The sequence below is a fragment of the Phalacrocorax aristotelis genome, chromosome 8, assembly GCF_949628215.1.
Source record: "Phalacrocorax aristotelis chromosome 8, bGulAri2.1, whole genome shotgun sequence".
Classification (NCBI taxonomy): Eukaryota; Metazoa; Chordata; class Aves; order Suliformes; family Phalacrocoracidae; genus Phalacrocorax; species Phalacrocorax aristotelis.
The window spans coordinates 39,397,094-39,413,503 of NC_134283.1; the positions used below are offsets into that span (position 1 = coordinate 39,397,094).

The following is a 16,410-nucleotide window of genomic DNA, read 5'->3' on the forward strand; positions in this document are numbered from 1 at the left end:
AGAAGGGAAGATGGAGAAACAAAACAGAAGTAAGGTTTGGATTGCGGGTAGGGAGTTCAAATATGCTGTTTGACTAGGGTGATGGCAGAATGAAGGGAGGGAGAGATTGTTCGCAGAATAGGAAGTCAGCCTGATCGCAGCATTTCGCATGGCTTTTCACATTTTGCCTTCTACAAGGGCAAAAACTGAAGGAGAGAATGTGAATGGGCCTGAGCCAGCATGGGCATGTGGGAGGACAGGCCCCTCGCAGGAACAGAAGGGAAAAAGAGCTGAGATAACAATCACACCACCAAAGGTCAGGGTACAGACAGTAGGGAGGTGAGGCTGAGCTCGTGGGGACCCCTAACATGCTGGCCTTAATAAAAATTACCAAAGCTCTCCCTTTAATCCTTGCAGGACCCTAGGAGGCACCACAACATGGAAGTCACTATCAAGAGGCACTTCCTGAGTTTTGCTGTTTTCCTGATGCACTGTGTGGTCCGCAAGGCGAGCTGTGAGAAAGGCAACACTTCCCCTCTGCACTTCACCCACTTCTTCTACAATGCCACCATCTATGAAAATTCAGCCCCCAAGACCTACGTGGAGAGCTATGTCAAAATGGGTATTTACAAGACAGACCCTGAGTGGGACATCAGATACAGAATAGCCTCTGGAGACAACACAGGTCTCTTTAAAACAGAGGAGCATGTGATCGGGGATTTCTGCTTCCTGAGAATAAGAACCAGGAGCAGCAATGCTGCACTTTTAAACCGGGAGGTGAAAGACAGTTATATGTTAATAATCAAGGCCACAGAGAGCACCTTTGCCTATGAAGCCTGGGCCAAAGTCTTGATTCACATTCTGGACAGAAATGACTTGAAACCTCTCTTTTCACCCCCCTCCTACAAAGTATCCATCAGAGAAGACACTCCTCTGAAAACGGTGGTCAGCACGCTTAGTGCCACAGACGCTGACACTGGCCAGAATGCTGAGTTTTACTATGCCCTCAACACCAAGTCCGACCTATTCACTGTCCACCCCACCACGGGAGCAGTTATGACCACAGGTAGGCTGAACAGCACCCATCGAGGCAGGCACCATCTGCAAGTTTTGGCTGTGGACAGAATGAGAAAGATCACGGAGGGGAATGGCTTTGGGAACCTGGCTAGTCTCATGATCCAAGTGGAGCCATCTGCCAGGAAACCCCCCTCTATCTCCTCGGTGAAGGTGACACCACCTGACTCAGCTGAAGACTTTATCTATGCAACTCTGTCTGTAGAAAGTGGTGACTCTGAAGCAGGGATAGATTCGATTGACTTTGTGGATGGAGATCCAGGAAGACATTTCAAAGCTGTCAAATCCTACTTCGGGAGCACTGAGTTCATGATTGTATCAACCAAAGAGGTCAACTGGCTACTGTACCCATTTGGTTTCAACCTCAGTCTGCAAGCCAAGGACAAGGGCAAGCCACCACTGTTCTCTCCTATAAGAGTTATCCATATACCTCCCTCCAAGTACGTCTCTGCCAGATTTGAGAAAGAAGTGTACCGGGTCCAGCTCAGTGAATTTTCCCCGGCTGGAAGCCAAGTTGTTATGGTGAAGATCACACCAGTCTTCCCAAATCTTAAATATATTTTGAGACCTACTCCTGACAGCACAAGCTTTAAAATCAATCCTCATACTGGACTGATAACTACAGTCAGAGCAATGGACTTCCATGAGCAGTCTCATTTTGAACTTGAAGTTACAACCACTAACAGTCACACGTCCACAACTGTTGTCATTGACATCACTGACTGCAACAATCATGCTCCAAGTTTTAGTCAGTCTTCATACCGCGGGGCCTTTGATGAAAATGTTCCTCCTGGTACCAGTGTCTTAACAGTAAGGGCTACAGATGAAGATGAAGGGGACAACGGCTTTGTCACCTACACCATAGCCAATCAGAAATCAGTCCCCTTTGTCATTGACCCCTATTCTGGCATAATTTCCACCTCCAAGTCAATGGACTATGAGTTGATGAAGAGATGGTATCATCTGCGAGTGTGGGCATCAGATTGGGGCTCACCCTTCCGCCATGAAACGGAGGTGTACGTCTCCCTCATGCTGAGCAATGTCAATGACAATGCTCCTGTGTTTGAGAAGGCAAGCTGCAGTGGCACCATCCCACGGGACTTTCCTGTCGGGAATCCCGTGGCCACAGTCTCTGCAATCGACAGTGATGAGCTGCAACATATCAAATACGAAATCAAGTCTGGCAATGAGTTACGGCATTTTGAACTGAATCCCATCTCTGGAGTAATATCCCTTAGAATATCTCTGCGAGATCTTCCTTCTGAGCAGCCACTTTTCTACTCTTTGAAAATAACTGCAACAGATGGAGAGAACTATGCTTTGCCGACGTCTGTAAATATCACTGTGGTCAGCCAAGGTCTTCCCATCAAAATGCAGTGTGAGGAAACAGGAGTCCTGAAACAATTGACAGAAACTATCATACACTCCATTGAGTCTCAGTCTCAAGGCCATGGGCAGGATGATGAAACATCTCTGAACTTGCACCTTATAAACCATAATGCTCCAAAGTTTGATGACAGCTTTCCACGATCTATTGATATCATAGAGACGGTTCCCATTAACTCAACTATTGCTGACCTTTCAGCTATTGATCCTGATACTGGTTTTAGTGGGAAATTGGTCTACGTGATCTCAGATGGAAATGACGACAGTTGCTTTACCATTGACCTGGAACTGGGTCTCCTTCAAGTTCTTTCTCCTCTAGATCATGAACGAACTAGCTTTTACATTCTTAACATTACTGTGTACGACCTAGGCACACCACAAAAATCATCTTGGAAACTCTTGGCTGTGAATGTGTTGGATACCAATGATAACACTCCTAAATTCCCACAAGGTGCCTACTGGGTTACGATACCAGAACAGGTAGCAACAGGGACAACAATAGCTCAGCTGAAAGCAGAAGATGCTGACACAGATGACAATGGGAGAATAAAATATTCTCTCCTAACCCCCACTGATAAGTTTGCCATTAACAGTGTCACTGGAGAAGTAACAGTTACAGGTGCCCTGGATAGAGAATTGTGGCCTTGCTATGTGCTGAAAATCGAAGCTAGGGACCAGCCCAAAAAAGGCTACCAGCTGTTCTCTGTTACAGATCTCACTGTGACTCTGGAGGACGTAAATGACAACACCCCTCAATGCCTCCCAGCCCTCAACAGTGTGAAGGTCCCAGAGGACCTGCCCGTAGGAACCATTCTCCTGTTTCTAGAGGCTTTTGACCCGGACACTGGCTCTGGGGGTGAGGTGAGGTACAGCCTCATTAATGATGAGGAGATGATGTTTCATGTGGATAAGCTGTCAGGGGCACTCCGGTTGGAGAAGGAGCTGGACTATGAGAAGAAGGACTCTTACAATCTAACCGTGCAGGTCAGTGACGGTGGGAAGCCCTTCTCTCGCTCTTCCCTCTGCCACCTGGAAGTGAACATCCTTGATGTCAACGAGAACTTGCACCCACCACGCTTTGCCTCCTTTGTCTTCAAAGGCTGGGTGCAGGAGAACAGCCCTGAGGGCACATCAGTGATGATGGTCACAGCAAAAGATATCGATAAGGGGAAAGATGGAGAGGTTCAATATTTCCTCCGAGAAGGCACTGGACTGTCTGTCTTCCACATTGAAAAGGACACAGGTAATGACAACTTAGTGTACTGGTGTACCTTAAAGGCTCAAACTACATGCTGTGTTTGGCCTGATTTTTTGACCCAATGGGACATTTCCATATTCTCTCTATTTACAAAGTTCCATGCATTCAAATATTTTTTGCTTGTGCAGGGATGTACAACATGCATCCCTGTATGTGGGGAGGATTAATCAGGGTTTCTCTCCTTAAAATAATGGAAAATCATGTCTGCCTTCCCCCAAAATACCGAGGTCTTCCCTTTCATTTGTGTACCAAATTATCCTCAGCACAAGCAAGCCCTATCCTTCCACATAATCTCACAACCATACAAGGTTTGTGCCACAGTTTATATCCTCAGTGAAGACCAGGAAGCAGACTAGAGACACAGACTGGTCTGCCATTAAGGACAAAGTGGTCTGAGTTCCTCAAATCCCTCACAAGCACTTTCTGTCATTCTTCTAGGCACCATCCGGACCATAGGACCACTTGACCGAGAAGGAACATCTCACTACTGGCTGACAGTGCTAGCTCTTGACCTGGGAACAATTCCTCTGTCTTCTGTGACTGAAATTTATATTGAAGTCACTGATACCAATGACAACCCACCTCAGATGTCCAGACCTGTCTTCTATGCCTCTGTGATGGAGAATTCCCCACCAAACACATCTGTCCTTCAGCTTGATGCCTTAGATCCAGACTCTAGCTCAGAGGGAAAACTCACTTTTCACATCCTATCTGGAAATCCTCAAGGACTCTTCGCCATTAACCTCATTACAGGTAAGACTGACCCAATTCAGCATCTGTTTTTGAGGCTTCCAAGTGCCCAGAGGATGTTGCATATTCAATGTGAACAGCCCACACAGCTGCCTTTGTCACACCTTTCTTCTGCAGCAAAAGTCCCAGTCTCCAAATACACTGTGTGGGGTGGCTAAGGATTGAAACCCTCAACCTAAGGGCTGCTATTTGCATCCAGATGGCTCTTAGCATGACACAAATGTGCTACTCTCAAAGCCTTAAACAGAACCAAGCCATTGCTTTTAATCTTCCCCCTTACAAACAACTGCCCTATTGCACAGCCTGAGCCAGGAAACACCTTTCTGGAAGTGACTATCTGTTCCTGAGACAGACCAAAGCAGGATTAATAAAAATTAATCCCACTACTTTTAAAGGCTCCACCCATTCTCTGTCTCTATTAATGTAGTAAGTGTAGTAAGCCTCTTCTGCCATCTTCCTAGACAGTATCTTTCATCTGAGCATTAATTACTAGATCTTCCAGAGCCATCAAAAACCCGCTGATGTTTTGTGTAAACAGCTTCCTCAAACTATCCCAGCAGAGCTGACATTGGGCCAGTCTGGCAAGGAAAACTGTGCCGAGCCCTTCGCTCCATCAGTTTCTGGGAGAAGAGGGAAGGGAGGGCACAGATCCTGAGTGTGAGAGAGGATTAATTGCATGACTTTGATCTCCTGCAGATGATAAAAGCAGTTCACCTACTGCAGCGGGATAGAAGCCTGCTCTCTGATGAAAAAGGAGCTGAACGTATTGAAAAAGGCTCATGCAGCTCTCAGTTAGGTGTTACCTGTGGTGTAACTGCTATCTGGAAGTCCTCTACAGCTGGCTAGGAGACAGGTGTTCAGAAAGAAACGGTTATGCTGAAACACTGAAATCCTTCTGGTTGCAAGAGATTCATAGGGTGTCTCTACTTGGCACCATGTAGTACACCTGGAGATGTCAGCTAACTCTGACCACTGCTGCCCCGAGTTGTAGCTACCTCCACTCTTGGAAGCTTTTTAGCCAGGTCACGGCACTGCTCTGCAATCAGCTTTCCCACATAGCCCAGATGACTATGCACAACTCAGCCCCATAGACAGCTTGCAAAAATGCTGATCTCTGTGGCCTTCAGAGGCACTGTTTTAGAAGACCACTGCCTTTTTGATGGGATGTGGACCAGAAACAGATCTCAGGACACCAGGCTAGCTCCCCTCACCTGCTGAGCTCCAGCTTGCACCCATTCACCCTGCAGGAAATTCAACTTTCTCTATGCAAAACTTTCACCCCAGTGTGAGTGCAGCCCTACAAAGCCATGCTCCAAGGCTGCTGTGTTTTATGGTAAATCAAGTGACACTGGCAAAATCTGAACATTCACCAATGAAACACCTCACCTCTAAACCAACCCTTTAATTCCCATCTTAGACAAAAAAAGCTTTCTCGGCTATGAGTCATCTCCTATCCCATCTCTCTTTACAGTCAGGTAATCTGCATGTGAAGAGTGATAAGTTTGTCAGTCCTGTAAGAAACTCATGATCTGATCTTATCTCTTGGACAGCTGCTGGAGGTCTCTTCTTTAAACCCTGAGCTTGGAGGTTGTTTAAGGACCTGCTTCCAAGCCTGATGAGGATTCAGTTATCTGTTGTTTTACTTGCATGTCACCCAAAAGAACAAAGAATTACCTGCAAACATTGGCATAAACTGAGCAGTTTGTATCCTCATGCTTACAGTATCTAAAGAGAAGTCATCTGCTACTGCTGCCAAAGACTATCACAGCTTGTCTAAATTTCAGGGCTGTAGGCAGCTTATTGGGAACGCTGTGATATTTTAATTCTCAGATGAGGGCATGATAGTTGCTCCATTAAGTAGAACAAAAATATAATCTTTGGTCTCAGCCTGGTAATGCAGCATTGAAAGATAAACTGCTGGTGTTTCAGTTCCTGGTCATTTACATCAGCGCAGGGTTATAACTAAAAGAAGAGTTGTCCCAGGGCAGTGCAAAACAAATGACTTATGTTTGAATAAGAGAAAAGAGAAAGCACTGCAAACATCTGAGTAATATAGTGCTACTAGACCACTAAGGCTTTTTCTGGATTTTTAGTTAGGACACGTTCTTTGTTTTTCAAATTCAATAAATGCATCTTTTATTTCACTACCTAAGGAAATTATCACAAAAAGACACAGAAATATTTCAGTTCTTGACATGCCAGAGATCTGTATGATCCAGATTGCCAGTACTCCTTCTGTGGTCAATCCCAAATCCTATGACAGTAAAAGAGTTTGAGTAGGCAGAACTGCTTATCTGTGCTGAAGCTGAACCTCTGTCACATTATTCAATGATAAACATTGAAGTTTCAAGAGGAAACCACAGAGGCTGCTGCTTTTAGTCACACAAATTGAGCAAAGGACAGGATAATCTGCATGTGTCAGGAGTTCTTCCAGCACTCAGATGAGAAGGGAGGCTTCTACATGCAGAGAAGACTGTGACTGAGACCTCTTCCCATCTATCCCACACTGCCATCAAAGATCAAATAAGTCATAGAATCATAGAATCATTAAGGTTGGAAAAGACCTCTAGGACCATCAAGTCCAGCCTTCAATCCAATACCATGTCTCCTAAACCATGCCCTGAAGTGCCACATCTACACGTCTTTTAAATACCTCCAGGGGTGGTGACTCCACCACCTCCCTGGGCAGCCTGTTCCAATGCCTGACCACTCTTGCAGTGAAGAAATTTTTCCTAATATCCAACCTAAACCTCCCCTGATGCAACTTGAAGCTGTTTCCTCTTGTTCTATCACGAGTAACTTGGGCGAAGAGACCAACACCAGCCTCACTACAACCCCCTTTTAGGTAGTTGTAGAAAGTGATAAGATCTCTCCTCAGCCTCCTCTTCTCCAGGCTAAACACCCCCAGCTCCCTCAACCTCTCCTCATAAGACCTGCTCTCCAGACCCTTCATCAGCTTCGTTGCCCTTCTTTGGACACGCTCCAGCAACTCAATATCATACTGGCACTGAAATAAACCAAAGCATGAGAGAGGCAGAGGTCAGTCTGGGTCTCTCCTAGGCAGGGCTCTTCTGGTAGGTGCCCCTTGGCAGAAGGAGAAGAGGAGGAAGCTTGTTCTCATCCTGTGCACTAATAGGAATTAAGGTCCTGATTTACTGTTAAAATGGACACATCTACACCCAGAATAACCCTGCAGAATAGCCCTAGATAATTATTCAGGACACAGTGCCACACTATTGCAAGTAACCTATTTATGGTCCTGGAGCTGGCTTGTTCTGCGTTTGATCCAGCATCTCAATACAGGGGTGGGTTGGGCAGTGGAGATGTACACAGCAAGGCTCCTTGACTTTTCCTCCTGAGGCCTTGTGAGGAGAAAGGAATGGCCGTGATAACTGTCCCTTGGCAGGGTTTGGTTCCTCCAGCGTCCCTGAACTACCAAAGAAGGGCTCTAAGCTCTTCCAGCTCTCAGTTCCCTAAAAAGGGTGGAGAAAAAAAGAGGGAAAATAAATGCAAGGCTAATGAGAAGAGGGAATAAAACTGTTCAGTGAGATGAAAGCTTTCTGCCATCGGCAATGGAATCTCTCCAGCCCAGCCTGGCAGCTGGTGCAGAGCAGTGTTTGTGGGAGACAGAGAGATAGATAGATACATGGGCAGATAGTAGGGTTTGGGGGATTCTTTTGTTAGAAAGGTTTTTAACTTGCTTTGTGCAGGGTTTGCAGTCCCTGGAGTGATGGGGGCTCCAGTCTAGACAGGATCAGGAGGAATTGGGAGTCTGGCAGGAAGAGTCAGGACAAAGCCATTCATCCTGCTGAAAGGCGGTTTGGAGAACCCTTTTACTTTGGACTATTAATCTCCAGCTGTTATCTAGTGCTTGTTCTTCTGATCCTTCTCCTGCTGTGTCAGTGTCCACAGGCTTCCCCAGGATGCCTGTGGTTCCCAGCATCCTCTCTGCAAGGAAGGACATCCAGACACAGCCTGCTCTTTAAACCTGAGGGATGGTTGCAGTGCTGCTCCCCGAGCCAACATAGCACAGGCTCCAGCTGAGCATGGAGTAGCGCAAAGCAGGGTCAGAACAAGAGGAGAGGTGGTAGGAAGAGGAGAGAAGAGAAGGTGAAATGGAAGCAACAGTGAGACAACAGAAAAAGGATTTCAGGAGAACCACCTCTTCCCTTCTCAGGCTCTTGTCAAAGCTCCAATACCTGCAAACCTGATTCGGGCTATTTTAACTATCTTAGATTTTCTTCCCTGCAGGGAGGGCAGGGGGCCAGTAACCTCCACCCCAGCCCTGCTCTTGCCAGCAGAAGTTATTATTATTTTTTGTTCCCTGACAACAATACACTGTTAATTCTGCTGCTCCTGTTCCAACACGACCAGCTTTCCTTTCTCCCCTTTCCAGGCAGCATGCAGGAGAGTTACAGACAATCCTTTCCCATTGCTGCATGTAGATAGGCTGCAAGAACAGAGCTTGTTCCTGTCTGTATGCGAGCAAGAGAAAGGATAATTTCTGGACCTTCAGGTGAACACAGAACTTGGCTAATTGACCAAGTGCAATTAGGACCTTTGACAGTTTTGTTCAGTCTCTAGGATTCATCAGAAACCTTCAGGGCCACATACAAAAACACAAATAAAGGGCACCCACTCAATCACAAGTCCCACGGGATGGGCTAGCTGGTCTTTTCCAGAGGTGCAGGGACTGCACTGATAACTCGCACATGTGCACATGCACACACAAAACACTCTCATTAAAAACTAAACGTTCACTTCCCAGGTCCTTGTAGGTGGCAGCAGAAAGAACCTAGGAACTGTTTCCCTAGGCCATGAAAGCTGATGGCAGTTTCCCTTTAATAACAGTTTTCACTTCCATTTTAGCCCTCTGGCTTCACAGGGTGTATAACCAAGGAGCAACAAATAAAAATATGCATTAATTCCAGCTGGCTTCTCTCAAGCCCCACGCCTGAGCCCATCTCCCTGTCTCTGGGTGCTCAGCTGCCGTGTGAACACTGCTGGCAGTTTGTGCATCTTGGCAGCTGCACAGCACCGTGGCTCCGTACGGGAATTAGAGTGATTAACCGTTAACCACAAAGGCTTTCTGATCTCAAGGCATGGAGAGGGGAACTGGGAGCCATGATTGGGCACAGGGTAAGGGACAGCAGGAGTTTGCCTGGGGTTAGGAGAAGCCAACCCTTTGACTTGTGGCTGAACAGATATGAAGCTAAACCCCAAAATGCCATCTGGTAAGACTGCCAGCTGGGATATGGTACAGGTCTGTGAAAGAGAGTGGAGTCAGCTCTTCCTAGCCAGGTGATCTGAGCATCTTCAGTGGTACAGATGTTCAAGATAGTCATTTAGGTCCAGTTGATTTGCTTTCACTGCGGTCCTTCTTCTCCAGCTCTACAAAGCTCAGCTACATTCCTGTTTTCTTTCATTTTTATCGTTAGGTCATGAAAGAATTTCAGGGTGTGGCCAGGCAAATCCAAATAATCACTTCAGATTAAGTGTTTAAGTTACCTTCCATCAGCTGGCATGCAGTAACCAAGTGCAAACAAGGTATTGGTATGTTGCAACTGAATTTTGCAATCTGACAGAATAAAAATACCCCCAGTATGCACACAGGTATTGGGTGGCTGTATTGTCAATGTCTAGCTCTGTGTCCTATGGGCTCATTATGCCAAAATTAGGAACCGTTCCCTGAGGTAGCTGGAGTTTTAGGCTTTGCTCCCCTGTCCTAGCCAACCTATTGGCAATGTGGACAGGAGCATCAGTGAACAGCTGATGCAATTCCTTCTTTAAGCCCCCATTAAGACAGCATTTCCATGCATATCAAGAGTTTTGCTGCTATTGGAGCCCTACAGCCTCCCATGAGCCTGGGAGAGGTTCAAAAGCTCCTCAGCCACTGTGCTCTCAGGCCACTGCTGAGTCCCCTTCACCTGCTGAGATGTCAAAATGAAGATTAGGGAGAAGAAAAAAAACCCCATGACATACATGCAAACAGTCTTTCAAATCATCTTGTCATAATACATTAAGGAGTGTTGATTTATGATTGTAAAGGCATCAAATAAATGTTTAGTGCAGCAGCTGGTGCCAAATATGAATAATCCCAGAGAACAAGTGGAAACAGCTAACAATAGTTTTGTTCTAAGCAGCTGCTCCTTGCTCCCTCATTCAGCTGCCTCGTGTTTCCTGCAGCCATTTGAAATTTTCTCCTGCCTATCGTGCTCGAACACCAATACACCAAGTATTACAACCGAAAGCAATACTATTAATGATAACTTTTTGGCTTTGGACCAAAAATGAGAGTTGAGATGGGTTCAAGCAACTCTCACTTACAAGTCTTTCAGGATGCACAAGTGCACGAGCTCACGCCACCGCAGAAGCACACTGCTTCCCATGGAAAGCATTTCCCAGAGAAGCATGAGCCTGTATCACTGCTTGCGGTGGTCAGGAAAATTCACCCTGCCTTTTGTCTGTGAGAGGACACAGGACTTCTTTTCATGAGGAATAAGCACCATGATAACAGACACTGCTGGGAGCAGGAGATGGGGGGAATGGGCAAAACCACTCACAGGTGTCAGACTTGATGACTGTCAGGAAATCATGCATTATATATACAATTTCCATCATCTGTGAAGCAGCTGTGAAAATGGTCTAGAGCTTCTTTCCCCCAAAGGTCAAGGCACTTGATAAGAACTATTATCAAACCAGACATGGAAATCCAGGCCCCAACTCCATCCTTTCCGCACTTGCATCTACTCGGCTTAGTCATTACCAGGCTGAAAAGAGGCAATTATGATGACTTTGTTTAAACTCCCATTTATTATAGCCACAATTCCTCCCTCTTGCATCCAACCTATTCCCTCCAGTTAAATTACTGCGTACTTTTTAGAAACCCCTCAAATCTTGTAATTGTTAGAGGATTCATCCTGTCTCTCAGCAAGGCTTAAAAAATATACCAATGTTATTATCTACTGTGTACCTTATTTTCAGCCTGAATGCATTTGTTCTAGCAGTAGAATAGAGGGTATTTCCCAAGACAGAAGATAAACTTTTGTCAAAACACTGTAAATTACAAAAAGCAAGCTTCAACACAGGGAAAATAGGAGTCAAGACTTCTTAAGAGGCCAAACTTGTGCCAGCACATGCAGAATGTTTTTACTTAGAGGCAAAGAAAAGTTTTGTTTTCACGGTCCTGCAGCCTTTCTCATCAAATGCCTTGACAACCCCCAATGGATGTAGGCATCTGGCAGGGGTCCCCTCTCCTCCACGGTCTCTGTAATCAGAGGAGTGAGAGCAGCACCTCCACACAGGGATTCACACTGGAAGTGGACAACTTGCCCTCTGGGCATATCTGTCTTCCTCCTCTGATCACAAAGGGAACCTGAAACAGGACGGGCTGGCAGGCTGATGTGGGGCATGCAGGGATTTGATCAGCCCTGGCTTTCCTCGGACGCTGTCTTGGAGCTCAAAGAGTTTCTTTCTTGGCAGGTCTGATTTCTACAACTTCACGGCAGCTGGATCGAGAATACAAGGCTGAACATATCCTAGAGGTGGGTAATGATGATTGTAATTAGCTTTATTTACCTACAAGTGTATTAAGTCCTCAAAGAGCTTTCCTTGCAAGTTGGAGCACAGAGAAAGAATCTCATCCCATCAGCTCCCAACTGCTGGGAATCTTAATTAAATGGTGTGTGTTGCCCTAACAGACAGCTGCAACAGTACTGCGGGGTCTATTTCCTTACTGAAGACTGGAGCAAAAGACCCATTCTGGAAGCTGTGGGAATGCAGGAAGAGGACTGGAATTGTCCTCTAGCAGGATGGATAATAAATTATGGGGGAAGGAGCAAGCCAGCAAAATCCACTCGCATTTAGCTCATTGCATCAGACATTGTTGTGTAGCTTTGTGTTACCGGCCCCGTCCTTAGCTGCTCCGAGCTATGCCTATTCACATTAGAAAGATCTTGAGGTGTTTCAGTCTATCAGGGTGCTTGAGGAGAATACGTTTCTCTCTGCAATGCAACATGCTGGGAGCGTGCACAGGCACAGTGCAGTGAGGTTGAGTGATAACTTGCCACACCATTGCAATACATACATTTTCAGTTGTGAGACCCCTGATGACTAATCTGACCCACTGGCCGGAGTAACTGCAAGCAGGAGCCCTGCAGATGCCTCTTCCTGTGCACTGTGCCAGCTACAGCCACCAGATTTTACCCTGCAGAGAGGAGCGAAGCCTCTGAGAATGCTGAGATACAAATGCAGATCCACACAAAAAACCTAGTTTAGTCACTGCCTATCAGGACGAAGGCTGGCGTCTCAAGTCCTTTGTCCCAGCAAAGAGCTCTGTCACCTACTTCCTTTGCTTGCTGGCAGGTGGCTGTTAATGACAACGGAGAGCCAGCCCTGAAGTCCACCAGCAGAGTCGTGATACAAGTCCTGGATGCCAACGACAGTCCTCCCAGTTTCCCCCACAAGCTCTTCATGGTGCAGCTCCCCGAGAGAGATGCCTCAGAGACGCTGCTGCCAGTCTACAGGCTGATCGCTTCAGACCGTGACCAGGGCCAGAACAGCCAGATCACCTACACCATTGAGGAGGAGGAGGAAGGGATATTCACCATCAACCCCACAACCGGCATGGTGTTCTCCCGGAAAGCTTTTCCTGCCTCTGAATACAACATACTTACGGTGAGAGGAGAGGGAAACAGAGAGCGGCAAGGGGAAGAGATGGGTGGAGAGGGAAAGAGAAGAAAGGCTGCAGAAACAGAAAATATACACGGAAAGAGATGGAAAAAATGCATCAGCGGGAGGAGAGCTTGAATGAGACATACTTGGGTTATCAGGAGAGAATCTGGGAGGAAATGATTGGAAATGCGGAACGTAACCTATTAAAAATGGAGGATAAATTTAAAGTTAACTGTCCAACCCATTCGCAGAGATGAATCCCATATGGATGTGGATCCAAACCTGAGCAGTCTTTGGGTTTCAGCGGTGTGTCCATTTGGCAGTCTAATCAGGCCATGGGGCTCAGATATAGGTTTAAAGCTCTCCCACACTCTGTGGGTCCTTGCAATGAGGCTTGTGATCCAGGTCTCAGATGTGGATTGAGCTTGGCAGATTTGCTTGATGGCCAAGAGGAATTTGGGTTGCATGGCTTTATGTTGGAAGCAGCCAGAGCACAGGCCACTGGGTCAAGATTTTTTTGAGGGATTTTGGGTACACTGGGACTTGAAACTCCTGGTGGGTGGGAGAAGCAGCTTCCCACGGGCTTCCAAGGGCTAAACCAGCCATCTCCCTGACTGCATGTGCATTTCCCGGCAGGTCAAGGCAACAGACGGCGGCAGCCCACCACTTTCCTCCCACGTGCGGCTTCACATCAGCTGGGTCACCCGGCCCAGCCCTTCCTCAGAGCCACTAGCTTTCGATGAACCACATTTTAACTTTGCTGTGATGGAAACAGATCCTGTAAACCATATGGTGGGAGTGATCAGCACTGAAATGGGCCCCAGCCAAGTGTGGTTTAATATCACAGGTGAGACACAGAAATTAAACCCAGGCAGTGGTGTCTGGGAGCATTTGCCCCAGCTCCCTTGGCTTTCAGCACTCGCATGCCTGAGCTAATGAAGTTGTTTGCTTTAGTTGTAGGTGAGCTACAGGGAAAGCTTTCTCACAGACACCAAAGGCATAAACAGCCATAGACAAAGCTGCCCGTCCAAGGACTCCGGTGCCAAGTGCAATTATCTAACACAATTTTTTAATGACATTCTGGGACTTGTCAGTGTTTGAGGTGTTCTCCGATGTCGCTTGAAAGGCAGGGCATGCCGGTCCCAGCTCCTCCTGGGAATAGAGTGACACTGTTGGTTGTGGTAAAACAGCCTGTGAGGATCCAGGTGTCTGGCTGGGCTTGCAGACACCCCCCACCTCTCCCTCCCTAGTGAGCCCATAGTCTCAACAGTGAGACAAGAGGGAAGGATGCCTCAAAGCGCTGTTCTGACCTAGCTCGTGGGGCTCTCCTTTCCACCTCACAGTATCCCAGGTATGACTTACACATGAAACATGAAGAAGCTCTAGGGCTTCCTCTAAGACACACGATGCTAGGGCACAGGGGACATGGGCTGCCACCCCAGGGGACTCGTCAGGCAGCACATGTGCAGAACTGGTCCTATGAACGAAGGCCAATTGTGCTCATGTAATTTGGTGTTCTGAAGTGGTGCCTCAATCTGTCTTGCACAGCCTTTCCCTGACACTACCTGCAGGGCTTGCCATCGTCAGACAAAGCCATAATTGGGTGAGTGAATAGTTTTTCCCGTTACTATGTTAGGGCAGGGATAATAGTGTATAAATACAATTAAGCAACAAGAGATACAACACTACAAAGAGTAGACAATATCACTGCAAGGCTTAACTGGCATTAATAGTGTCTGCTTGGGTTTGCAGAATTAACAGTATAGTCCTCTGAATGTTATCCCATCATTTCCCTGCTGAGTGCTTACCTGTATGCTCAACCTCATCTTTGTCAGCTCCTAGTGCACCAAGTGCTACTCAGGGCTCTCCTGGTTTCTATACTGTTGAAGAGGACAGGATTTCATTTTCCCAGCTAGGAAAGCAAGGCATCATGGTAGCTAGCGACCAAGCAGGTGATGCAGAGGTCCAGGAGCCTTCAGATCCTCATTCAAAAACTTGCCTTTCCCGGTCCGCAGAGGAGGCTCTGTCACTAGGGTTGATGGTGTCTGCAAAAACTCTGACAAAGCAGCATCTTTCTTCATCTCTTTCCTTTCCAGGGCTTCCTCTTTCCCTTCGGCACTGTGCAAAGGGAGCCCTTCTCTCTTCTTTCAGGGAAAGGCATCCATGGCTCTCTCTTTTTCTCTCTCTGCTTCCTTCTGTCTCCTTCCCAGCAGGGAAATGGTGGTCCAGATGGCTGGCACCACTGCCTTTCTTCCGCAAGGGAAGATGTGTAATTTAACAACCAGCCAAGATTTTCCCAGCTGGTAAGAGAATAAAGCAGAATCCAGAGCATCCAGTAGCCAGGAAGGGAGAAGTTGAGACCTGGGATAAATTGAAGAAAACTGCTTCTACCTCTCCTTATCTCAGAACAGCATAGTGGTGTTTCACATGCAATAGAGAATAGGCCACCAGCAAGCGAGGCATGAGAAAGGAGCTGCCATGCCAGGGCTGAACAACAATAGCTTGAGAGACAGCCTTCTGCTGCTGAGATGCTCAGTCCTGCAGTTCCCTGCACTAAGCAGCCATCTGGGTTGGAGGCAACAGGCTCTGCTCACCCTGGAAGTACCGTCTGCCTCCCCAACTGCTCAAGTATTGGGCATCTTCAGGTACCACACAGGCTCTCAACTGTGGCAATGAAGACCACCATTGATATGCCCACAGTGTGACCTTGAATTGGAAGCCAGCAAGAGCATTGTTTAGCTCTGCAGGTCCCTGATCCATGCTAAGCCCATGATGCTGCACAGCTGGAGACCTTGTGCAAATAAATCAGTGCTCAAATGTGCCTGTTGCAAATTTAGCCAGAACATCATATGCATTCGTGCACCCATTCCCCTTCTCCCCTCCTCCTCTTCCTTTTCTCTAATTCCCCTCATGGTCCCTTTCATACTCATTTGTCACCATCTGTGACTACCTCTTTGTCCAGCTGCTCCATGTCCTCCCTGTCCCCTGTGTCCACCTAGCACATTTTGTATTGAGTTTCCAGATTTAGGGAAACCTCACCTATGGCACCATCCCCCATCTAGCTGTGGCCAAAAAGGTACAGTTAGAGTGAATGCCTACACATCCCCATTCAAGGTATATTTCCTGGCATGCCTCATATCTATGTCTGGGCATGAGCTCCTTGTGTGGTTTGTGTATGGTGTCTGAAGGGGAAATCCTCATCCCGAGGCAGCTCCTGGAGTCCCTTCCCCTGCCGAGGCTGCTGGCACCTGCAGTTTGCTCCAGACAGAAATCTATCTGTAACTGCTACA

At 47.0% G+C, this 16,410-nt stretch overlaps 1 protein-coding gene across 1 annotated transcript in view; it reads left to right on the plus strand.

Annotated features, from left to right (window-relative positions):
* Nucleotides 1–303: 303 nt before the first annotated feature.
* The window catches only part of FAT2 (FAT atypical cadherin 2), a 48,681-nt gene continuing 32,574 nt past the window's right edge, over nt 304–16,410 (plus strand). Inside the window, exons 1-5 of the mRNA XM_075102664.1 lie at nt 304–3,682; nt 4,136–4,450; nt 11,930–11,991; nt 12,812–13,123; nt 13,757–13,967. Of these exons, the coding sequence (XP_074958765.1) occupies nt 418–3,682; nt 4,136–4,450; nt 11,930–11,991; nt 12,812–13,123; nt 13,757–13,967 (4,165 nt within the window). The 5' untranslated portion in view covers nt 304–417. The remainder of the gene's footprint in view (nt 3,683–4,135; nt 4,451–11,929; nt 11,992–12,811; nt 13,124–13,756; nt 13,968–16,410) is intronic.